This window comes from Gracilinanus agilis, chromosome 3, assembly GCF_016433145.1.
Source record: "Gracilinanus agilis isolate LMUSP501 chromosome 3, AgileGrace, whole genome shotgun sequence".
NCBI lineage: Eukaryota > Metazoa > Chordata > Mammalia > Didelphimorphia > Didelphidae > Gracilinanus > Gracilinanus agilis.
In genome coordinates this window covers 649,402,104-649,426,149 of record NC_058132.1, presented here as the reverse complement: position 1 = coordinate 649,426,149, position 24,046 = coordinate 649,402,104, and the positions used below count along the sequence as shown (strand labels likewise).

Sequence of the window (24,046 nt, the reverse complement as noted above, 5' to 3'; positions counted from 1 at the left end):
GACAAGGATGGGACAAGGAGAACTGATAGGATGTATTGCAGCTAAGGAATGCTTTCAAAGTACCTTCTCTTCTGGAGAAGATGGTTCTGCCCTCCATGGGAGAGAGACCCAAGTCATTAAGAATAAAAACAAGTGTGGGGCAGCTGGGTAGCTCAGTAGATTAAGAGTAAGGCCTAGAGATGGGAGGTCCTGGGTTCAAATCCAGCCTCAGACACTTCCCAGCTGTGTGACCCTGGGCAAGTCACTTGACCCCCATGGCCCACCCTTACCACTCTTCCACCTAGGAACCAATACACAGACGTTAAGGGTTAAAAAAAAAAAAAAGAATAAAAACAAGTGACAGGAAGGTGATCAGGACCAAACTGAGGTGGTAGCCAACACTCTTCTAGATGAAAGAGTGACTAAGTAATGGCTAATGACTCTCTAAGGTCTGTCCTGGGTGGCTGAGTCAAGGACACCTTTGTGCCTTTGGACCTTGGAAGGCCCCTGACCAGAGGGTTCCCCCCTAAATGGAGCAACAGGAGGTAGAAACAGTCATGGAACCCAAACCTCGGGGCTTCTCTAGATTTATTTATTTGGCCTTAATTAGCTCTTTAATTTCATTTATCAGAAAATGGCCTCCCCAGATACAATCACTGAGATTAGGCCTTGTTTGTACAATAGCCAGAGAGTTTGTGTGCAGAATAACGTAGCAGAAAAAAGAGAGAGAGAGCTAGAACGGGGCCCGGAGAGTGAGGGCCCAGGGCCCAGGCCACAAGAGGGGTGGGTGAAGGACAGGGGGTGGGAGGGGGGCGGGGGCCTTCAACCAGAAGACAATTTGGGGGGGAGGAGAAAAGAGGGAGAATGGGATGGCTGTCTTTGAGTACTTGAAGGCCTGCCCCATGGAAGGGGGGTTAGACTTGTTCTGCTTGGCTCTCAGAGAACCAAGGTAGGAGCTTTGGAGAGAAGTTACAGAGACAAGTTTGGACTTTGTGATAGGAGAAAAACCCTCAAAAAGAGTTCTTCCAGGGCAGAATAGGGTTGCCTTGGGAGCGGGTGGTTCAGGCAGGGGCTGGATGACTTTGTCCGGATGATGGAGATTCTCAGACTCGTGCACAGTGATCCCACATCACCTCTAGTAGGAAACAGACTCCTTTGTCTGGCATTCAAAGCCTTTCAGAATCTCACTCCAGTCTATCTCCCAGGCAGACACAAACTTGCTGGGGGGGGGGGGGGGAGGAAATTGAAAGAGGAGGCATGGACACCCTCATCTCTGGATGTGTGGAGGCCAAAGGTCTTCAGCATCTGGGAGGAGGAGAAGCGAGTATGCCGTGCCTAACAGGGAGGCCTTTCTTGGGGATAAAGATGGTGGGAGAGCAGACGTGGAAGTGCAAACTCGTAAAGGGGTCAGAAAAGAGCCGACCGGGCCAAGAGAGCCACCTAGAGAAGGAAGACACGGCGGGTGGAAAGAAAAGGTGTGAGAAGGGCTTCTTCAGTGCTGGGTGATGCCTGTGGTCATCCTCTTGGTTTATGGCAGGAAACAAATCATGAGCGTGCAGTGATCACTTGTCGCTCCTACCATGTGCATGTGTAAAAGGGATGAAAGATCCAAGATGTCGGATGAATCCGTCCTCGCCTCAGCTCGTGGCTGGCTTGTGAATTGAAGCCGTCCTCCCTCTACATGGCGGGATCCACGTGATCACCGTCACTGGCCCTCAGAACCGGGAGGGCCTCACAGGCTCCTCAGCCCACCCCAAACACGGAGCCCCTCTAATCCCCCCTTCTAAGGGGCCGTCCATCCCCTGCTGCAAGGCCTCCAGGAAAGGAGAGCTCCGTTAGCATTCCACTTCTGGACAGCTCTCGTCACTGGGAAGCTTTTCCTGTTAACCTTCCACAGGACAGCCCTTCTAAGGCTTAGGGAAAGCTGCCCTTCTACCTGCCCTCCCCACAAGTCTCCTCTTCACCAGGCTGCATAACCCCAGTTTCCTGAAATACTCCTGGTACGACACTGCCCCTCGCCATCTTGGGTTCCTTCCACTGGAAACTCTCCAGTTCGTCGATATCTTTCTTGTAAAAATATGAAGTGCCCAGAACTAAAGGAAAGACTCTCCCTGTGATCTGATGAGGGCGCCTTCTCACGCACTACCTTCTCTCTTCTTCTAGACACTCTACTTTGCAAAGTCAGTCCAGGCCGGTGCTTTGTCTCCCATGCATGCCTCTGGCGCATATGGATGTAAATGAGGCCCTTAAACCTCCCCCTCCCTTTTTTTAAAAACCAGTCACTCTAGGGGGCAGCTGGGTAGCTCAGTGGATGGAGAGTCAGGCCTAGAGACAGGAGGTCCTAGGTTCAAATCTGGCCTCAGCCACTTCCCAGCTGTGTGACCCTGAGCAAGTCACTTGACCCCCATGGCCCACCCTTACCACTCTTCCACCAAGGAGCCAATACACAGAAGTTAAGAGTTTAAAAAAAAACCAGTCACTCTAGACTAGCTCTGACTCCCCTATCAGACAGATGTGTGACTGAACATCTGAACCTCTATTAGAGTCCATTTAGTTCAACTCCAGGAGGATCTCTGCAGGGACTCCTCCCAGATTCATGCCATCCCCAAGTTCAGAAGTCATGCAGGCCATGGCTTCTTCCAAAACTCTGATGAACAGATCCCTGGGGCACTGCACCGGAGACCTCTCTCCTATTCACCATCAACCCCTTAATCCCCACTCCTTGGGTCTGGTCATTGAAGACGCTCAACTGCCCCATCACCCCTCACATGCACTTCTGTCCATCTGGTCCATGAGGAAAGCAAGCAGACTTCGCTAAGCCCTTGGCTAAAATGCAGGTATTCCATGTCTATAGCATTCACTCAATCTGCAGTCTAATGGAAATGAGGAGCAGTTGGGTGGCTCAGTGGATAGAGAGCCGGACCTCGAGATGGAGGTCCTGGGTTCAAATACGGCCTCAGAGCCTTCCTAGTTACATGTCCCTGATCAAGTCACTCCCCCCCAATGCCTAGCCCTTACCGCTCTAGCATTGATTCTAAGGCGGAAGGTGAGGGTTAAAAAAAATAGAAACAAGGCCCATTTGGCATGGCCCACTCTTGACAAGGGATCTCTGTGACCCCCACATCCCTGCCTCAGAACACCCTCCCTCCTTAATAACACATTCTACAGTAGTTTTGCCTGAATGGAAGGCAGGCTACAATCGCTCTCTTGTTCTTAATCTCCGGGCACTGGTTGACTCTCTCCAGTCTCTCAAGCCCTCTGCCGGTGTCCATGGCAAATTAAGAGATCCCTGAGAGGAGCTCGGCCACGGCACCTTCCAGGTGACCCAGGACCGGCATCACAGAGCATGCCCAAATGCTCTCTTCCCATCTCCTCCCGTCTTCATCTCGCACTCTCGATCAGTCATGATAATTATCATAGCCAGAAGTACGGCACTTCAAGGTCCACAGAGCCCCCCTTGATTAAAGCCCGGTGGACTATATGCCATTGTTATAGATGGAGAAACGGAGGCTCCGAGGGGCTAAGGGTCAGGCGGTTTTAAGTGTCTGGGACGAGATTAGGACTTGGATGGGACTTGATGCCCAGCACTTTCCAGGATGTCACCTAGCTGTGCCAAGGATAATCCTTTTTTCCTCTGTCTCTCCTTAGGAGGAGAAAAAAGAAGAGTCCTTCCTTCTCTCTCCCCTCAGTTCTCCCAGGGCACCCCAAGCCATGCTCCTGCCCCTTCTCTGATCTTTGCCCAGCTCTCAACAGAGCTTTACAAGCCTTTGATGTTCGCTTCAGCACTTCCTGCCAAGCTCGGTTCACTGAGAGGGTAACCATTCCTGGCAGGAGACGGTGCCACGCTTTTCGATCCATTCACAGCTGCTCGTCCTTGCTGACATTTTCAGTCCTCGTAATGTCTGTCAGAGCTGAACTGGTCAGTGAGCTTCTGTGAGTTCGTGCCTCCTCAGAATGATTTGTGTCATTGCAGCAGAACTCCACTCTGGAGGCTTCCCGGCCCTCTTGGCTTAGACCCTTGGGCCACAGGGTGCTCCCCGTTCTTCCTCTAAATCCTGTGAAGGCCGCTCGCCCCAGACTCAATGTACACGTCCGGCTACGCCCACCTCTTATCAGTTACCTCCTGGATTTCTTACTCCCTCTCCTTTGCCTCTCTGCCCGGCCTCTTCTCAGAAACAAAAGCTCGGTCCGGCGATGGGGAAGAAAACTTTTCTGGGCAGCAGCAGGCTCTCCTGCATTGCTCTGGTGCCTCTTCCACCTTGCACCGGGCTGCCCTTAGCAGATGACCACCAAGTCCTTGTGGGGACAAAAGCTGCTCTCAGCTGTCGTCTGCTGGAAAATCTTTATCGAATCACCTTTCTGGGCACCGTGGCCGCAGGATTTCAAACTCCTGTAGTCCCGGGTACATATGACCAAAGTGCTCACACAGAGCAATCTCGGATCGAGTCTCCCATGCTTGACGAAAGCAGATGGCCTTGGCCTAGATGCAAAGATAAACGAGCCGCCCAGGCCAGTCGTTCGGTCCATGGAGGACGCGGAGGATCCGTCAGTCCCATCATGACATGACGTGAGGAGTGGTCTTCACGGGCTGTCCCTAACGTTAGGGTTGGAAGGATGCTCGAGACGCAGCAGGCCCACTCACTGGTCTCGGATGAGCGGGGCCCTTCCTAGGACAAAAAGGATACTATTTCCTCCTATCATAAGACCTGGGAGAATACCAGAGAGTTTCCTTATTTTATTCATTGACCGACTGTTTTCATCTCTTTATCCCCCTCCCCTGTGCCTAGAATGGTGCTTCGTACAATAGAGGCACTCGATAATCATTTTTCAATAAGTGAGATAATGTTTGTGAAGTTTTTGCAAACCTTCAAGCACTAAATAAGTGTGAGCAAATATCATTTACCATGAGAGACAGCCGGCATTTCAGGCAGTCAGCCAGCACTCAGACAGTGCCCACTATGGGTCAGACACTATCCTAAGCTCTGGGATACCCTGGCGGGCGCTGCCCATGGGAAATACAAGGAGGGATGCTTTTTTTAAAAAAACCTTTACCTTCCATCTTAAGAGCGGTAAGGGCTAGGGAGTGGGTGTTAAGTGACTTGCCCAGGGTCACAGTTAGGAAGTGTCTGAGGTCAGATTTGAACCCAGGACCTCCCACCTCCGGGCCTGGCTCTCAATCTATCGAGTCACCTAGCTGTCCCCAAAAGATACTTCTGAAGATCATTTTTCCGAGGGCTCGAGTCCCACTATGCCAGGCACTGGCCATGGGGCCTTGGGCAGGTCATTTACCTTATGGTTCCAGACAATTGTCTTAAGACTGAAAGGGGCTGCGAAGGTGCACCCTCCACGAGCTCTCAGGTCCAGTCTCTGGCCCTGTTATTTCAGTTAACTGATGAATGAATGAGTGAATCAAAGCAAAAAGGGGGAAACTGGTCCTAGTCTGAAAGCCTCAATTGTTTATTCTTAAGAGAAAAACTGCTAGCACAGGATCCTTGGAGTGAAAACGTTTTCCTGTTTTGTGCTGGCAGCTTCTGTGTGTCTGAACCTCCGTCCTTGTCTGAATGGAGGGAAATGTATTGACGACTGCATTACTGGAAACCCCTCCTACACCTGCTCCTGCCTCACGGGCTTCACAGGGAAAAAGTGCCACCTGGGTAAGTGTGGGTACGGCTCTCCCGAGGGAGGCTCTGGGTGCCTGAGCCGGAAAGGACTTCCAGCCTCTCCCCCTGGGCTCCTTCGAGGGCAGCCCTGAGGTCCGGGGACGTGCCATGGCTCCAGCAACCCCCCCCCCCCCAAGGAGCCGTTTCCATTTTCTGTCCCTAACTGTCTTGGTCGAGGTTCCCGGGACGCCTGTCTCTACCACCTGGCCTCGTTCAGGATGCTCCAAGAGCCCTCGAGGTGCTTAGGGCTCCTCCCTGAGCAGTGGCCCTCGGCGGGGGGATCGGAGCCCCTCTCGGGGTCCCAGACCCCCGGGTCAGTTTGCAGCTCAGACGAACAGGCTTTTGTTTAAATCCTCGTCGAGAGACAGGCTAGGCTTTAGTTAGAGATCAGCCGAGAGGAGTCCCTTCTTTCATGGACAGCCGGGTCCAAAGCTTTGCTCTCTCCTCCATCAAAACTGACCCACTTCGGACATGACTCGAGAGGCGCTGTAGCCTTGCAGGGCGACCCCACGGTAACGTGTCTGCAGGTCCTAAAGGCTCACGTGGATCACCACCAGGTGCGGATGTTCTTAACATCCTCCGCAAAGTAAATGCTCGATTCTGTGGTTTGCTGTTTGAAACCCTCACCGTCTGGCTTAGAGTCAATACTAAACACGGGTGCCAAGGCAGACGAGCAGAAGGGCTAGGCCGTGGGGGGTGAAGTGACTCGGTCAAGGACACACGGCCAGGAAGTGTCAGAGTCAGAGGTCAGATTTGAACCCAGGACTTCCTGTCTCTATACACTGAGCCACCCAGCTGCCCCTAAATACTCATATTTTTATGCCAGGACTCTTTGAGTTGTCAAGTTGGGTGACAACAATCAGTCGATCAACTACCATTTATCGAGGAAGCTCCGTACTGGGTATGATGCTGGCACCCAGGACACAGCAGCTTTCGAGCTTGCCCCAAATACCCACATGTGCCAGGTTTGCATTCTCCCCAGGGCCTCAGGAGAGGAGACCCTCTGAGGGCCAGACGTCCCAGCTCCAGCGGCGGCCTCACACCGGCGCGGGGTGGGCTTCCACGTACCCGCTTTGGGTCTGCACCCTCCCCTGCCCGCCTTCCTCCACGCCCCTTCCCTTCACTCGCCAGCTGGGCTTCCATTCGGTCCATTGAAGCCCCTCCAATACCCCAGGCTCGGGGCCAAGCGTGGATGCTCTTTAGGCTGCGACAGACAGGGAAGGCCCCGCGAGGAAACGCTCTGAAGGTCAGGCTGCCGTGGAGGAAACGGCCCCTGCTCAGGGCTCGCTGGTTCCCTTCAAGCAGGGCTTCCCGTCCTGTCTTTCAGATGTGAACGAGTGCGCCTCCGAGCCCTGCCAGAACGGGGGGACCTGCACGCACGGCGTCAACAGCTTCAGCTGTCAGTGCGCGCCCGGCTTCAAAGGGCCCACCTGTGGGGCAGGTAAGACGCCGTCCCAGGCAAGGGGGAGCCCCGAGCCGGCCTGAGGAGGAAGGCCCCGAGGAGAGGCCACATGGCGGAGGCTGGTCCGGGTCATGCCTCAGGGCTTCTGCCAGCTTCTGCCAGCGGGGCCTGAAAGGAGCCCGGCCACCACATGAGGCACCCTGGCTTGTGGGAAAAGCTGTCCCCGCTCACGAGGCACCCTGGCCAGGAACCCCAAAGCTTCTTCCTCTTCCCCCTCACCCAGGACACGAGGGCACCCCCACACACACCTTTGCCTCCTCTGCCCACAGGTGGCGACACTCTCCCTGGCTGCCCTCTTGGGGCCTGGGTCCTCCATCTGTAAAATGGGCAAGTTGGGCTCGACGAACCCCGACTCCTCCTGGGTCTCTGCTCCCAGATGGGGTGCCCGGCTCTCGTGCCCACCTGCTCTCCAGCCTGGCTGACCTCCCTACCCAGATAGGAAGCTTGGCGGGGGGCCTCCCTCTTGGCTTGCTTCTCCCCGCCCCCCCTCTGCATCTGCCAGGAAGAGGCAGGCGGTGGAATCTGAGTCCTTCCTTCAGAAGGGTGTTTTCTGGGGTGCTTGGAGGGATTCTGGGGGTCCTCTCACACACCCCCTGAAGCCATCAGCTGGCTACTGCCAGAGCCAAGGGGAAGCCTCCCCTCAGGGCTCATAAACCAGAGGCTTGGGAGAGCGGATGGAAGGAGAGCCCAGGGGAGGGGGGAGCTGAGACCTTCCCCAGCTGGCTTCCTAGAGCTGGCTCTCTGGTCTCTCCCAGAAGATCCTGCAACCCCTGATCCCCCTCCTTCACGATGGGGCAAGAGTCCAGGAGACCTGGGTTGGAATCCTGCCTCTGGCTAAAGTGGAGTGGACTGATCCTAGAGCTTCTGCCCTGCACACTGTGAAATGCTCTAGAAAAGGCAGCTCTGGCGCTTCCCTCCCACCGGCTAATCCAACAGCCACCCTTCCCAGCCCCGCCTCAGGATGTGTGGGGGTTCTCACCTCCCAGTAACCTGCAGGGAAGCCCGTTATGGCCCCCATTTTACAGAGGAGAAAACTGAGGCAGATAAAGATGAATGGATGTGCCGGGTGTCACAGAGTTCATAAGGGTCTGGGGCAGGATTTGAACTCGGGTCTGTCCCTCTCTCCTCAGAGCTTCACACTCCAGGCCATCTTGATGACTTCCTTCCCTCCCTGTCTCTTCCTCTGCCCACCCCGAGGCTCCCCCTGAGGATTGGGTCCCCCAGAAATCCCCGGGGGGGGCCACTCACCCCCCGCGTTTGTCTCCTTGTCCAGCGGAATCCCCATGTGACGCCAAGGACTGCCAGAACGGTGGGGAGTGCCAGGCTGGAAACGGCACGGCGGTGTGTGTGTGCCAGGCCGGGTACACGGGAGACAACTGCGAGACGGGTAAGACGCCCTTCGGGCATTCTTTCCCAGGCGCAGGGGGGCCTCGTGGGCAGAGGGCTGGATTCGGATCCCGCCTCTCACGCTGGCTGTCCCTGAGCCTCAGTTTCCTCCTCTAAAAAGTGGGCGCGATCGTGCCCGCCCTCCCGGCCTCCCAAATCTCAGCTCCTCGGCGGTTCCTCCCCGCAGATATAAACGAATGTGACTCGGACCCGTGCATGAACGGGGGGAAATGTGTCGACCTGGTGGCTAACTACAGCTGCCTGTGTTCGGAGCCCTTCGCGGGACCTCGCTGTGAGTTAGGTAAGGGCTCTCCGGGCCGCCTCTCCCCTCCCCCGCGTTCGCTCGTCCCTCGCTCGCCGCGCTCAGGCTCCTTCTCCTCCCTCCACCCCAGACCCAGCGGCCTGCGAAGACCGGAGCTGCCGGGACCGGCAGACGTGCAACTACATCCGCCCGGGGCGCTACATCTGCACGTGCTCTCCGGGTTACTATGGGAACAACTGTCAGTACGGTAAGCCTCCGCCGCCCGGGGTGGGGGCCGCTCCTGGACCGCCCAGACCGGAAGGCCGAGAGTCAGCTTCCGGCTGGGGCTGAAGGCGCCTCTGACCCCAGGGGGAATGGGGGGTGGGGGTAGGGGTTCTGGCCTACCAAAAGTCGGGACTGACCCCGCCTGCCCCTGGGCGAGGGGAGGGGGTTTACCCCGCGGAGGCATTTTCGAACCACATTCTAGCATTCCCGAGTCGAGAGCCAAGCTGGCTTTAAGGCTCTCGTGCCACAGGGCACCCGTGCCCATTCCCACAGAGCGGGCACAAAGCGGGGAGGAGGCTGACCCCCCCTCCCCCGCGGCCCTGCGGGCTCTCCCAAATGAGAGCTGCGCACACCTAAGGGAAGTGGGGATAACCGGCCGTTCAGGGGAGTAAAGGATGACGATTGTCCCAGCTCAGCCTGGCAGCCCCAGAGGAAGCCCACAGAAGGTCCGGGTGTGCGTGTATCCCCGGCAAGGGCAGAAGCGGGCTCTGGGGGGCCCTCAGAGCTTGGTGAGGCACTGAGGAGGCCCTGGTCATCCACCGTCCCCCACGCCCTCCCCCAGTCATCGGATCTGCCTCAGGTCTGGGATGCCTGTGGAAGAGAGAGCCCACCCCCTCCAAGCGGACACCCGGGGCTGCGAGTGGGAGCTCAGACCTGCAGATGGAAGGGACTTCGGCATCCTCTAATCCCCACACATGCAGCCACTCTGCCACAAGCCCCAGAGGTTTTCTTCATTCATATTACTCCCATTTTACAGATGAGGAGACTGAGGCTGAGAGACACACACATCCAGTAAGTAGCAGAGTCGGGCTAGGGCTCCTCCTGCTGACCCTTGACCTAGCTGCTGCCCCGCTTCACTTCTGCCTTCCTGGCTTCCTCCCAGACTCAGCTGAGATCTCACCCTCTGCAGAAGGCCTTCCTTGTCTCCCCAGTGCCAGTGATCTCCCCTGGCATCAGTGTGGTCTTGCGGTACCTCTGCTAGAAGATCAGCTCCTTGAGAGCAGAGCCCAGGTCAGGGCCTGGCATCAAGGGCTCATTCTCTGCGCGTTAACTGACTGCCCAGTCGGCATCTCCTCTGAGTGTCTCTGCATTCCACAAGTGGGGGCAGAAGTCCCAGACGGCTCTGAGGTTGCCCAGCAAAGTGGCTCTGCCATGGGAAATGGCCGAGTATTTCTGCCCAGAAATCTTGCCTGAGGGTGAGAGTCTCTGGGAAGCAGATCTGCAGCATCCTCCTCTATCTCTGGAGACTCATCCCACTGAGGAGACAAGAGAGGTGTCTGGGATGTGGCGAGCCATCACTGGTTCTGTGGATGGCGGCATTCACTGAAGAGAGATGAAGAGAGATAAAGGGCAGAGACGACTCCAGCTGGACAGACTTCCCTCCCGCTTCTGCTGCTGCTGCATCCCTGGCCCATCCGCATGCCTCGTGCTGGGAAGCATCACTGACCTTGGAGAAGCTGACGATAATGGGGTGGCAACTCTGAGTAGGCACCCTCTCCTCCTCTATGTAGGGTCTGGAGGTTCTCCAGAGCTTCTGGGGCCAGTGGGGTGGGGCGTAGGGGGAGGGGAGCCTCTCTAGACCTGAGCCAGGTGGGTGCTCCGACATCAAGCCCCTAGGATCCCCGGCCCCCATGCTACAACAAGGCATCCCAAGACATCAGTAAGAGCTGGTCAGCACTCAGGCTTCTGGAGCCCCCTGCAGGCTGCCAAGGCTTAGGAAGCACCAGATGAGGAAACTGAAATGCCAAAAGCTGAAGGAAGGCTGATCCACGGTCCTCTAGGAAGAAGGAGGCATTCTTGAGCCCAAGCCTCCTGGGCACTCTCCATTGTGACCCGCTGCCGCTCCATCTTTCCATCTTCACTGATCCCAGCACCAAGTGGCCCGTGGACTCCCTTTTATCGGATGGGGAAGACGACCGGAGGAGCTTTGTGCCGTTCTTCCAGCGAGGCAAAGACGAAGCTAGAACGAGGCTTGTTTGCTCTTTCACAAACTTTTCAGAACCTGCCTCGGACGTTCTTGATCACTGACAGCCTGGAGAAGCCCTGGGATCCCTCTCAGAATCACTCTTCTCAGCAGTGTTCAATGTAGGCAGAAGTCAGTGAGATCAAAGATGCCCCTTTTCCCATCCGGCTTTACAGATTCGATCCCCAGCATCTGAGCAAAGAAGCCCTGATGGGGGGACTGTCGCCTTCCTGAGGGGTTTGAAGGCAGCCGGCCCCTCTGGAGGAAATCTCCCCTGGTGCTATGGGTCCCTGGGAAAAGGGCTCCGGGAGTGCCTGGGGCGTCTGTCTAGGATAATGATAGTAAATGAGTCGCTCGACCAAAAAAGATCACAGCCTCTGCATCGGAAATTGGAAGAAGGCTCCAATTTTACAGATGGGGAAACAGGCCTGGGGAAGCCGAGGCACTCGCCAAAGTTTGCTTGGGCCGTGAGTCTTCAGTTCCAAAGCAAGAGCTTTTCCCGTGGCCTTCACCTAATCATCTTGGGTGACAAATAGCCCAAGAAGAATAAGGAAGAGCAGAGGTCAAACATTGGTGCTCATAGCCAGCTCCTGACTAAGCGGTGAGAGCCTGATGACCCCGGGCTTTGTCTGCCTGGCTGGGCAGATGGCTGGAGCTCAGAGCCCACAAGATCATGGAAGGGTCAAGCCTGGACAATGCCCCTGGCACGAAATACTGCAAGGCTCCTCATTGTGCCAAGGGTGAGCAAAAGACAGGACACGGCCAGTTGGGTGGGAGTCAGATAAACGGGAGCAGAGGGAGCCTCCACAAAGTACAGCCAGGGTGGGTAACTGCCCTGGATGTTGGCATCATTTATAAACAACCGTAGAATTAAACATGGCACTGCCTATGCTTTTCCTTGCTCCTTTCAAGTTCACTTGGGGGCAGGTAGGTGGCTCAACAGATTGAGAGCCAGGCCCAGAGACAGGGGTGTCCTGGGTTCAAGTCTAGCCTCAGACACTTCCTAGCTCTGGGATCCTGGGAAAGTCACTTAACCCCCATTGCCTCAACCCTTACCACTCTTCTGCCTTGGAACTGATATACAGTATTGACTCTAAGGTGAAAGGCAAGGAAGGGGTTTTTTTCCCAGTCAAATGAGCCTCCTGGGCTCCGGGCTGAGAAGATGCTCCCTCATCCCCTCTCTGCCTCCTAGAACCTTTGGCCCCTTTCAAAGCACAGTCCAGTGGTCAGGAGGCCTTGACTGGATCTGCCTAGTGACCAGCACTCAAAAGGACAACATGTATTTACTTCTCTGTTCACTTGGGTCCCCCTCCGGAGAATGGAAGCTCTTGGAGGGAGACACTGTCTCAGTTTTATCTCTGTGTCCCCAGAACTAGCCCAGAGCCTTGACAGAGCAGGTAATTAATAAGCGTTTATGGAATTAAAACTCTAGTTGAGTCCTAAATCTTTGATTTCAAGTGAAGCTGGATGTGAAACCGGCGCAGACAAGGTATCTTCAAGGCCTCCTCTGCTGAGCACCTCAGGGTACGGGGAGAAGCCTCAATGGTGGTCCCCAGCTTTCGTGGACCGTGCAGTCTGTGGGGGAGACAAAAGAGACATCCATGAAAAGCAGATGAATGACGGAGGCCCAGCTACCCCTGCATGAGCCCTCCCTCTGGCCTCCTGTGATTCACTGTGATGTCTTCTTGTAGGAGGCCCCAGAACCCCGAGTGCCTGTCTCTCCAACCCCTGCCAGAATGAGGGCACCTGCCTGGAGACGGACCAGGGCTACCTCTGCGAGTGTCCTGATGGGTACACGGGCTTTAACTGCGCAGAAAGTAAGTGTGGGATTGGTTCAAAGCAAGCTGGGCCCCAACATGATCCAGCGGGGTGCAGTGTGGTAGTCGGAGCAATGCTGGCAATACTGAGAACCAGCCAGGGTCATTCTCCATCCGAGGCGAGGGAGCGCCCCCACTACTGGGCTGCCACTCCAAGGCTCACTGCTTCCCCAGCCCCCTCCCCAGTTCTTCAGTGAAGAGTCCCTGAGCCGTGGGCAGTGGGGTGGGCACGTGTAGGGGAGCATCTGGAGTGTGAATAAACGTGTACGAGAGAAGACAATGGGAGAGAAGTAAGGAGTCGATCCACTCATAGTCTCTTGTCTCTCCCCTCTTGTCCACACACACACACACACAAATGCGGGGAAGGCGACCGAGTCCTTCAGAAAGGACCTGGGGGCCTCGGGGTCGCAGGCAGCAGCCATCGTCTGGGACTCAAAAAAAGGACCGTGGCTTTCCTTGCACTCTGATGCCATCTATGGAGCTAAAGAGCATTTAAAAGCAAGGAGAGCCCAGGCTTCTGGGCCGAGTCAAACCATGGAATGAGGGCAAGCAGAAGAGGCCAAGGGGGGCTCCCAGCAGCAAAGTCCCATCGTTCTGGGAGTCTAATGACGTGGGCAGCTTGTCTGTGTGCTCTGGGTCCCTGGGGTGTCCGTGTCTCTGGGAGAAGTTTCATGAGTTAATCTGGACTCTAAACTGCTTAAGGCCTCAGTCAGAACTCATGCCAATCATGCCCCGGCAGCTGCCCCCAATAATACCTTGTAAGTCCTTCGACGTTCTCCCGGACATGCCTGGGCCAGAGGGCCCCGGATCCTGGCGCTGTGGGTCCTTCCTCCTTTTGGATTTCTGTAGACACCGTTCATTTTCCACGTGACCCAGGATCTCCCCCCAAGCCCCGCGCAGAAAGTTAGCCCATGTAACGAATAACGTTGTTGGAGAAAAAGAGGACAATTCAACAAAACTGCTCACTGCCTCAAATCATTCTGAAACTCTCAGCAGTGCTGCATGGCCATGGGTCTCCCGGCTGCAAAGGCCTGGGGCAGGGGTTTTCTCCTCATCTTTGGGGCCATGCTGGGGGTTTGGCATTTCGCCTCTCTTCCTCTGGATTCTTTGGGGGGGGGTGGGATTTCCACATCCCTATTAGAGTTGTGCTGCATATTATTTTTTCAGTTCTGTCCTTGTTCCCTTAAGTCTCCTCAGGCTTCTCAGTATTCACCCCATTGGTTGCTGGTTCTTCTCTACGCCCAGATTCCATCCTAGTCCTCTGCCACCTCCCCCAAGCAATGGCAGCTACTTGTTTCTAGCTCTGCCCCAAATACGTTGGTGCCTCTGAGTCCTTTTGGCTTGCCAAGGTGGGTCTTTGCTTCTCACTTGATTGTAGAGCTCCCCGAAGACTGTGAGTGCCGGAATGGGGGGAGATGCCTGGATGGAAACTTCACCATCTGCCACTGCCCCCCCGGATACTTTGGTCTCCTTTGTGAATTCGGTAGGGACCATCGCTCTTCTTTTACTTTCCTAAACAACCAAGTCCCATGCCCCCCTCCAGAGCTAAACTGGCGGCACTCCCGACTCCTCTCTCCGAGCCTTCAGCATATCCCCAACACCTGCTGGCCGTGCCCACACTGCAGCCGCCTGGTGCACCACCACCTTGGCATCTTTCCCGTTGCCCAGTGGGCTGCTGCCTCTCAGGGGTGCATCTCCAGCATGATTTGAGAGCAGTTGCTTAGTCGGTCATCTTCACCGAAAAGCTTCTTTGGTAGCGCAGAACCCCTGCTCTCTGGCCAGCCTCAGGGGGTCACTGAAGGTCCCTAAGCCTCAGTTTCTTCATTGATAGAATGAAGGGTGACCATTAGGTAGCTTCTGTAGTCCCTTCCCACTCTAAATCTGTGAGCCAATGATGTCTAAAGAGGGGTGGGAGTAGAAGAGAGACAGAAAGAGAGATCCATCATAGCCATTGTTCCTCCTAGTCAACAAGGGAGGATGCCTGGGTGTTTTCTCATTTCTGCCCCAGGACAGTGGTAAAGGGGAAGGGCCCTGGTCCTGTGGAAGGGGCACATTCTCAATGGGAGAGATCTGACTGGTACACAAGCAAGGAATGGGCCAGTGGGCATTCCCAAGGTACCACCAGGACACACGGAAGGTTCTGGAAGGGCAGGAGTGCCAAAAAGGGAGTATGCCTAAAGCAGGGAGAGGCTGTCACAAGAGACGCCAATCTTGGCTGTCTGACAAACAGCAGCCCCTCATAAACTAGCTTCTTTAAAAAAAGAAAACAAAAACTCCCGAGTCCTTTGGACTTCCATGTCATTCTCCAGAAGGATGCAGGCAGAGAGGCCTTTGCATTCGGCATGTCCCATCATGCTTGTTTCTAGGGCAGAAACAAGGCCAGGGACATAACTGTGATTCCCACATGCCCGGGTCCTCTGACACAGGCCTGAGCCTGGTTCTGGGAGCCCGAGCCAGAGAAAGCCAGGTGTATGGCTGGGGGGTGGGTTTGTTCCTCGTCCCTGCAGAAGTCACAGCCACCCCGTGCAACGTGAACACGCAGTGTCCTGACGGCGGCTACTGCATGGAGTACGGCGGGAGCTACCTGTGCGTGTGCCACACAGACTACAGCACCAACCACTGTGAGTGGGAAGGGGAGGGCATCCTTCGAATCTCAGACTGCTTTAAGGAAAGGCTTCTAAGAAGGTGGCATAAAGGAAATGGGCCTGCGCCGGGCATCAGGGCTAACTAGCTGGGTGACCCCGGCCAAGTCACTCCATCACTCTGAATTCATTTCCTCTCCGGTAAGACAGGGAGGGAGGAGTCCTAGAGGACCACTCTCTAGCCCTGTGTCCCTATGGCCGATGGCCTCCTGGCCCTGAGTTTTCTCTTTAATAAAATAGGGATAACGATTTCCCTGACTATTCCAGAAGGTTTTGTGGGGCTCAAACAGGATGCTGGAAAGGGGAGGACTTTGAAAACCTATGAAAACATGCAAATGGAATGTATTTATTATGATTATGAATTATGATGATGAAAAGAGGGCTTAACTTGAAGTCACAGGAATGAGTTCGCATCCCAGAGCTGCTCCCTATGTGATCTTAGACAAGTCACTTACGCTTTCTTGGCCTCGGTTTTTCCACCCGTGAAATGAGAAGATCAGACTCAGTCGCCTTCATGGTCCCTTACATCTCTAGGGCTAGGAGCTGATAAAACCATTCCCACATGAAGACCTGGGAAGGAAAGGGAATGGATTTGGGTACAAAACTATGCAGGGGGAAAGGACAGAAAGGTTTGTGAATTCTGGGCACTAGAATCAAAATGGAGTGGTGGCACCCTGACGGGATCTTGATTCTCAACACCTGTAGGAGATGAAGGGCCCCGAGTCAGGGAGCCACTCCCCTGCTGCTCACTCCTCTTAGGGAGGCTGGGGAGGGAAGCCCATTGGACCAGCTGGTGTTTCTGCCTCCCCAGCTCTGCCCTCTCCCTGTGACTCTGATCCCTGCCTCAACGGGGGCTCCTGCGATGCCCACGATGACTCCTACACGTGTGAGTGCCTTCGAGGCTTCCATGGAAAACATTGTGAGAAAGGTAAGCTGCCCCCTCGTCCTGCCACAAGACAGGGCTTGGCAAAGTGTGCAGCTGAAGGGCAGGGCGCAGACCTCTGTGGGGACCATGGGCAAGTCTCCTAACACGTTTAGGGAGCTTGATTCGAATCTCACCCCTAGTGATAGCTACCTGTGTGGCCTAGGACAAGTCATCTCACTCAACATCTATAAATGAAGAGGCTGGACTCCTTGGCCTCTGAGGGCCTCCGGCTCTAGGAAACTTTGGTCCTAAGTCACTGAGCCTCCTGAGGCCTCAGGCTGGACTCCATGACCTCTGAGGGCCTCAGGCTCTAGGCCCATGGTCTCTAGCCTCCTGCTCACTGGCCATGAGGAGGACTGGGTGATAGCAAGTATCCCCCTTAGGTGAATGTTGGCTGCCATTAGGATGACTGACCCTTAAAGTGGCAGTCACTGCGCAGGTCCTTATGGTCATCATGCCTACAACAAAGTGTCCTGGAGTTTAAGACACAGGAATAGGCACAGGGGCCGTGGCCAAAGGGAGAAAGGGTGGGAATCCCTCTGCCTGCGGCCTGCTGGCCATTACCCGGGTAGGCCGGGCCAGGGCTGCGCTCGCCAGCGCAGGCCACTCTCAGGAACAAGAGCCTTATGGAGGGGCTCAGTCGAGGGGCAGCTCCAGCAGAAACCTGCAGCTGTTTCCTCCTTGCCCGGCGGCCCTCCCAAACATTGGGAAAGGCCAGCAAAAGGAGGAAGCAGGCCCATTAGCCTCTGTGACAGAGGCAGCAGATCTGCAGCCAAGGCAAGTTTCCTAAAATGGGCCCCGAGAGAAGGTGAGTGGCCTAAGCTTGGCTCTTTCTGCTGGGATGGAGGAGGTCAGCGCTGGGCCCCTCGGAGCGCCTCCATGGCCCGCTGCCCTTGTTCCTCTCAAAGGAGCCACGATCCAAGATAGGGGCCTCGGAGAGGTGGGAGTTCTGGGGCGGGAGACAAGGCAAGCCTGGAGGCAGGGGGCATCCCACAGGTGGTGGCCTGGCTCTTCCTCTCTCTTCTCTTTCCTCAGTAAGGCCGAGACTGTGCAGCTCCGGGCCCTGTCGGAATGGAGGGACATGCAAGGAGTCCAACGGAGCGTACCAGTGCAGCTGCCCCTATCGGTTCACAGGGAAGCACTGTGAGATAGGTAAGGCCAGGAACCCCCAAATGAGGGTCAAGGCTGGGAAGGCACAGGGGCCAGAACCCAGAAGCGGCAAGGCCTGGGGGCTGCTCACTCCTTTTGCTCCCACTCTGTTTCCAGGAAAGCCAGACTCTTGTGTCTCCGGCCCTTGTCAGAATGGAGGGACCTGCTTCCACTACATCGGCAAATACAAGTGCGACTGTCCCCCAGGCTACTCGGGGCGGCACTGTGAAATAGGTAAGGGCTGCAAAGCCAGCTCCAGGCGGGCCCCTGTGGGCCCACTAGAGGCCCTCATTTCTCGCTGGACACCAGGCCTGCTAGGTCAGAACGAGATATTTGGGGCTTGACTCTAGAGGTCCTAGAAACAATCACAGAATCTCAGGCTCAGAACACGCGCAGGTCATGATCAGTGTCCAACGGACGGGCCTTCCAAGGGCCTGTGCATGGCTTCTGGGACGGTCCCACGACTAGGTCCAGGCAGCTCCCACTGAACTAACACTCCCAGAAGGAGGGTGCTAGTCCATGGGAGGGGAGTGAAGGGAGGGGGGAGGAGTTCTTCTTCCAAGGAGAAAATCCTAGAATCTCACCAAGAGAAGGATCCCTGGGGGCCATTTAGGTCAAACCTGAACCTCTCCAGGGACAGGAACCCCACAACCTCCTGGAGGGATAAACAAAACATCATTTATTATTCCACTTGGGGACGGGGCATGAAGTGGGGTGCTGGCGTGTGTCCTTCCGGATCATACAGCCCGAGAGCCCAGTCTCTCCTGTGTCTGCCCCATACCACTGGTGATGCCTCCGCAGCTCAGGGGCCCCTAAAGCCCTTCGATCTTCTTCACATGAGTACCACTCAGAACCTGTACAACTGATCTTTTGGATCCCAGAGCAGGCCTTGCCATTTAGCCCAGCCAGATATATCTCTGGACCCCAATTGTGTCATCCAGAGAAAAAAAATCTCTCCCTTTTCCTCCCTTGTGGCATCCCATTTCGGAGCAAGGATCATAAGGATTCTGAGGCTGTTCGGATTGGGGTCTGGGTGAGTTCCATGTTCTTTCTGGCTGTCCCTTTCCAGCTCCTTCTCCTTGCTTTATGAGCCCCTGTGAAAATGGTGCCACCTGCAATGATCTCGGCACAGACTACACCTGCCGCTGCCGTGCTGGGTACACAGGGAAACGCTGCCAGTCAGGTAAGGCACCGGGGATGAATTATGCCAAGTATTGTACTGAGGGCTCAGGAAAACAAAAGCAGTCCCTACCCTGGAGGAACAAACATTTTCCCGGTGGAGACGATGTATGAGCAGCTAGGGACATTCAGAGCAGAGGGAAGGCACTGGCACACTTGAGAGCAAAGGGAGAGACCTCCTGAACCCTTTTACAGCGGAGGGAAGGTAGCACAGAAAGAAGCCTTGGAATCTGGGTTGAAGTCCAAGCTCCCAGCACTTCCCACTTGTCTGATCTTAGATAAATGTTTCTCCATCTGTGAAGCCCTCTCCTTTCCTCCCTGGGGATAGAGGTGGGGGTGCTGGGAGCCAGGCGCCCTCTTGTAAACCTTTAAATACCATCAAAATAGGGAAGAAAAGGAGAAGGGGAAGAAGACAGGGAACCAAGAAAGCCTCCCTGCCCCCAATCGCCCTCTCAGAAAGCTCCAGATCAGCCCTTTGAGGCTGGGTTCCAGTTTGGTTTTCCCCAGGATAAGAGTGGAGAGTTAGGAGGGAGGGGAGGCTGAGGAAGTGGAGAAGCAGAGCAGGGAGCCGGGAGCTGCTCATTGGAAGCCCTCTCCGGAGAACATGTGACCCCACAGATATCCCCCAAGTGTGAGAGTCTGAGACTTCCTTGGGGTAAAACTCGGATCCTTTGCTGCTTCTTTATCCTACCCAACACCCAGCGCATTTATTAAATGAATGATTTTAACTGTAAATGAATGGATTTATTTCTTCTGTTGATCTCAAAGCTCAGTAAGCAGCTATTTGGGATCTGAAGTTTCTCTCTCCAAAAGAGCCCGGGCTCTCTCAGAAGTAACTGGCTTTTCTTCTCCCCTGGACATGTGCTCTTGTCCCTCAGAGGTAGACTGCGGCACTCCCAGCTCGGTGAAGAACACCAAAGTGAGGCTTAACTCCACCAAGATGGGTTCCCTGGCCGAATACGAGTGTGAGCAGGGCTACGTCCTGAGCTCCGGCAACAACCCCAGAGTCTGCAGAGCCCACGGGCTCTGGAGCGAACCCCCTCACTGTGATGGTGACTGGCTGCTTTCATTCTTCCATTGTGAATATAATGAGGTTTTCCCCGAAGTGGGGGTGGGGGGAGCTGGAGAGCCCCAAATTTATGCCTTCATTCACTCCTTTGGCTGATTTCGAGCCATGGACAAGGGAGAGGCTCATAGTGGGCTTATTAGACGAAAGTTGGGAGGACCAGGCACACGTGGGTAACCTGAGACAAGACTCTTTACCTAACACGGGCCTTCGTTTCTCATCTGTAAAATGAGATGGCTGGCCTTGATGACCTGTAAGGTCCAACTCTAAATTTTCATTTCTCCTGTGACACGAGAACCGGGCCAGACTTTAGAAATCGGGCCATCTAAACCCCTCAGTTTGCTGATGAGGAAGAGACTAAGGGGCCTTCCCATGGCGATTCACAGGCATGCTCAGAGAAGCAGACCTCGGGCCTGTGGTTCTCTCCAGCACCCTTGAATGGCTGTGCTTAACAAGGAGCTCTCATGAGACACTGGCCAGCCCTGGAATGACTATGATGTTTATACAGTAATGTTCATTCCTTGTAACTCGGCAGTCAGGGGCCTGTGCTACAGATCACGTTTCCATTCTCTCCCCATCTTGTACACAACACCGTCTTCTAGAAATCAATGAATGCGAATCTCAGCCTTGCCTGAATGGAGGCTCCTGCAAGGACAGGATCGCCAGCTTCCTCTGCATCTGTGGCTCCGGATACATGGGACCACACTGCGAAGTGGGTAAGAGAAAGCCCCGTGAACCCGGAGAGGCCGCTCCTGGCCAGTTCTGGAGGAGGAAGGGGAAGCCTTCGGTCTTCCTTCTGTCTGGGCAATCTCCTGGGCCTGCCCCGAATTCTTGGTTAGGGCTCACACTGGGGCGTATGCCACAAGGAGGTCGAGATAAAGAAATCACAAGTATGTGCACACACGTGCGTATCATCTAGACGTGTGTGCACACAGAATTGTATATCTGTCTGCACATGGATGGATGGAGAGATGGAGAGACAGACGGACAGACAGATACATAGTTACACAGATGGATACATAGATAGATAAGCACATAGACAGATGTTAGATACACAGATGGATAGATGGATGAATGGAAAGATAAAGGGATAGATAGATGTTAGCTACACAGATACATAGATAAAAACATAGATACAGATACGTAGATAGATAGATAGATGGATGGATGGATGGATGGACAAATAGATAGATAGATAGACAGACAGACAGACAGACAGACAGACAGATAGATAGATAGAGACCTCTACACCCACTATTAACATCCTCATTTTTTCCTAGTATTAAAAAAACTCTGGAAACCAAGAGGGTACCTATCAACTGGGGAATAAGTGAATAAATTGTGGTAAATGAGTGGAATGGAATCTCACTGCTTCATTCAAATTCATGAGGCAACTTTGACAAATAGTTAATGGGTCAGTCAGCCTCAAAATCAAGAAGATTTGAGTTCCAATCCTGCCTCTGACCCACCCTGGGTGACACTAGATGAAATATTGGACTCTCTGCCTAGGGCAGCTCTCTTAGATTGTCTGCAAGCTGCAGAAGAATTGCTAGTCTGTTTATAGAGGGACTTTCCTCACTGGCGTCCCCTACATTGATGAAATCATATGTCCAAAGGAAAAAGAAACTCTAGACAGGAGAAATCCCAAACAACCTGGGCAGGCCTGCCTCGCAATGGCAAGTGGGTGTTCTGCTGCTGAGGAATGGGCAGCCAGGTTTCCTCCCCCACCTTTTTGTGGGCCAGGCTTCTCCTTCCCTTGGGTGTGCCTGTCTCTCCAACCACTCCCTTGGCTCTGCTCCTCTGGTAGGAACTTTCTAAGCCCTAGAAAACGAAGTCCTAGAAAAAATAGTGGAGACCCCGATTCAACACTAGTCTGGCTTGTCACAGCCTCTCTCATGCTGGATGGTTCCTTCCTTACCTACAGACGTCCTAGTATAAGTTTTCTCTCCATCCTGGGGAGCTGTAAAAGCAAACAAAGAATTCTCCTTTCCAGCTCTGAGCTCCCACCCAGCAGAAAAATATAACAGCTTCAAAATCTGTCTCCATCCTTCAGACTCTTCCTTCTAATGGAATCCCCAAGAAATGCACTAAGATCAGCAAATACCCATGATCAATAGTGTTTTTCACAACTGCAGACTTAAGAAACAAGTAAGCAGTTGAACAAAGAATAGTAAACCTAAGGTTTTTCTCAGTGTAGAGCATAAAAGTCACAAGGTTGTTATCCACTCTGGAGAGGGGAATAAGGAAGCCTAAGGGAAAGGGGAAATGAAGAATTTTAGGGGGGAGGGGGACATGCAGAGAGCATCCTTCTGGACTGGCCTCTTCAAGAATAGCCCACACCGCTAGGTTCAAATCTGGTCTCAGATATTTCCCAGCTGTGTGACCCTGGGCAAGTCACTTGACCCCCATTGCCTAGCCCTTACCACTCTTCTGCCTTGGAGCCAATACACAGAAGTTAAGGGTTTAAAATTAAATAAAATTAAATTAAATAAATAAACCAACAAACAAACAAACAAATAAATAAATAAATGAGAATAGCCCACACCACCTGGTTCTGACTGCTCCCCTATCTGGCTCCTCCACACCGGTTTTCAGGTATTTGCTGCTTCTCAGTTCCCCAGCTCCAGATGGCCCCCCCTCCCCACAGTCCCTTAGGATGAGTGGCTAACTTGTCTATGAGGGTACCCTGGATGTGGCAAGTCCAAACTGGCATGTAGGGGACCCTGTGTGCCATGGCCATGGGGCAGACAAAGGCTGGATGTCCAATGCCTCAAAGAACCCCCAAGAACTTGATTTCAGCTGACAGTCTCCCTCTTTCTCTGCCAAGAGTTTAACCACAGGAACTGACCAGCAATGATTTCACCCCCAACCTTCCTAATGGCAAGACTGGTTAGCAGGGCTGATGCATCAAGGATTTATAGGCACCTACCATATGCAAGCACCATGCTAGACAATCAAGACCCAAAGACAGGAAGGGAAGGTTCTCCTTGCCCTCTAGAAGACCATATTCTGCCTGGGAGACTCACAGGGAAAGAAAGATGGTTAAAGAGGGTATCCTGAGGAGAACTGGGGGCGAGTTAGAGCCATGAAGAAAGGCCTTCTGGAGGAAGTCAGTGGTTTGGCAGGGCTGTCGCTGGGTATTTCATGTGAAATGACAAAACCCAGAATAGCAGGGAAGGCCGTTTCAGTTGGGACACAGGCTGAGAGGGAGGCATCAGGCAGAACAGGCCTAGAAAGGAAAATGGGAGCCACTGAGTGAAGGGCTTAAGATGCCAGAGGCATAGTTTACCCTGAAGACAACAGGATGCCCCTGAAGGTTCTCCAAGTAGCTGAATGAGCGATGAAAGATGATTTGGGCAACCGAATAGAGGATGGGCTTGGGAAGGGGGTCGTGTTTAGTCTGAAGTGAAATGGGATGGCTGGAGAGAAGACTGGGCAGTTAATCAGCTCATCAGGCCCTTGCTAACCTAAACGTTACTATCCTGAGACCTTGGAAAACTGCCTGGGCAGCTTTCTAACAAAGTATTCACCACTCTCTACATGTCTCATCCCAGGGTGGGGGCTTCATATTCTAGCCTACCCCCCCCTTCCACCATCAGCATCATCAGCACCAGTGCTGTGCCCACTGAATTAATTATTAAAGGGATGAATACTGGTGCAGGAAGAGAGGAGGGGCTTTTCTTGCCCACCAGTTTCTCACAGTGGACATACATAGAGCCTTGCAATGATCACATATATAAATCCTTCTGATTTCTGAACAGAGATTGATGAATGCCAGTCTGATCCCTGTAAAAATGGAGGAACCTGCAAAGATCTCCCAGCAGCCTTTGTTTGCCAGTGTCCTGATGGCTTTGCTGGAACCCACTGTGAAAAGGGTAAGACTTCCCTTAGGGAGTGAATTATACAGTTTCTCATTCCTCCCATCATGTCCTCCAAGCATTTCTCCCAGTCTTCCACAGTTAAGTCTTTTTGGCCTTCAACACTAATCTTTGGAGACTCTCCAAAGAGGGCCTGAACTAGGAAGAGGCCCCCAAGAGGTCATGCTGTTACTCCCCAAAGCTGTTCACCTTCCCTCCCTCTCTCTCTCCCTCCTTCCTTCCTCTCTCCCTTCCTTTTTTCTCTTTCCTTTCTTCCTTCCCCCTCCTTCTTTCCCTCACTCCTCCCTCCCTTTCTTCTTTTCTTCCCTTCTTCCTCCCTTTCTTCCTCTCCTTCCTCCCTCACTCCCTTCTTTCCTTCTCTTCTTCCTCCCTTTCCTTCTCTCTTTCCTTCCTTCCTCCCTCCCTCCCTTCATC

At 54.0% G+C, this 24,046-nt stretch overlaps 1 protein-coding gene across 1 annotated transcript in view; it reads left to right on the top strand.

The window, feature by feature from the left end:
* The window catches only part of SNED1 (sushi, nidogen and EGF like domains 1), a 77,245-nt gene that overhangs the window by 28,187 nt on the left and 25,012 nt on the right, over window positions 1–24,046 (top strand). The window contains exons 10-24 of the mRNA XM_044669517.1: window positions 5,508–5,633; window positions 6,967–7,080; window positions 8,375–8,488; window positions 8,675–8,788; window positions 8,880–8,996; window positions 12,668–12,793; window positions 14,172–14,276; window positions 15,301–15,414; window positions 16,247–16,363; window positions 17,396–17,512; window positions 17,627–17,743; window positions 18,579–18,692; window positions 19,567–19,740; window positions 20,357–20,470; window positions 23,516–23,629. Coding sequence (XP_044525452.1) covers window positions 5,508–5,633; window positions 6,967–7,080; window positions 8,375–8,488; window positions 8,675–8,788; window positions 8,880–8,996; window positions 12,668–12,793; window positions 14,172–14,276; window positions 15,301–15,414; window positions 16,247–16,363; window positions 17,396–17,512; window positions 17,627–17,743; window positions 18,579–18,692; window positions 19,567–19,740; window positions 20,357–20,470; window positions 23,516–23,629 — 1,797 coding nt within the window. The remainder of the gene's footprint in view (window positions 1–5,507; window positions 5,634–6,966; window positions 7,081–8,374; window positions 8,489–8,674; window positions 8,789–8,879; window positions 8,997–12,667; window positions 12,794–14,171; window positions 14,277–15,300; window positions 15,415–16,246; window positions 16,364–17,395; window positions 17,513–17,626; window positions 17,744–18,578; window positions 18,693–19,566; window positions 19,741–20,356; window positions 20,471–23,515; window positions 23,630–24,046) is intronic.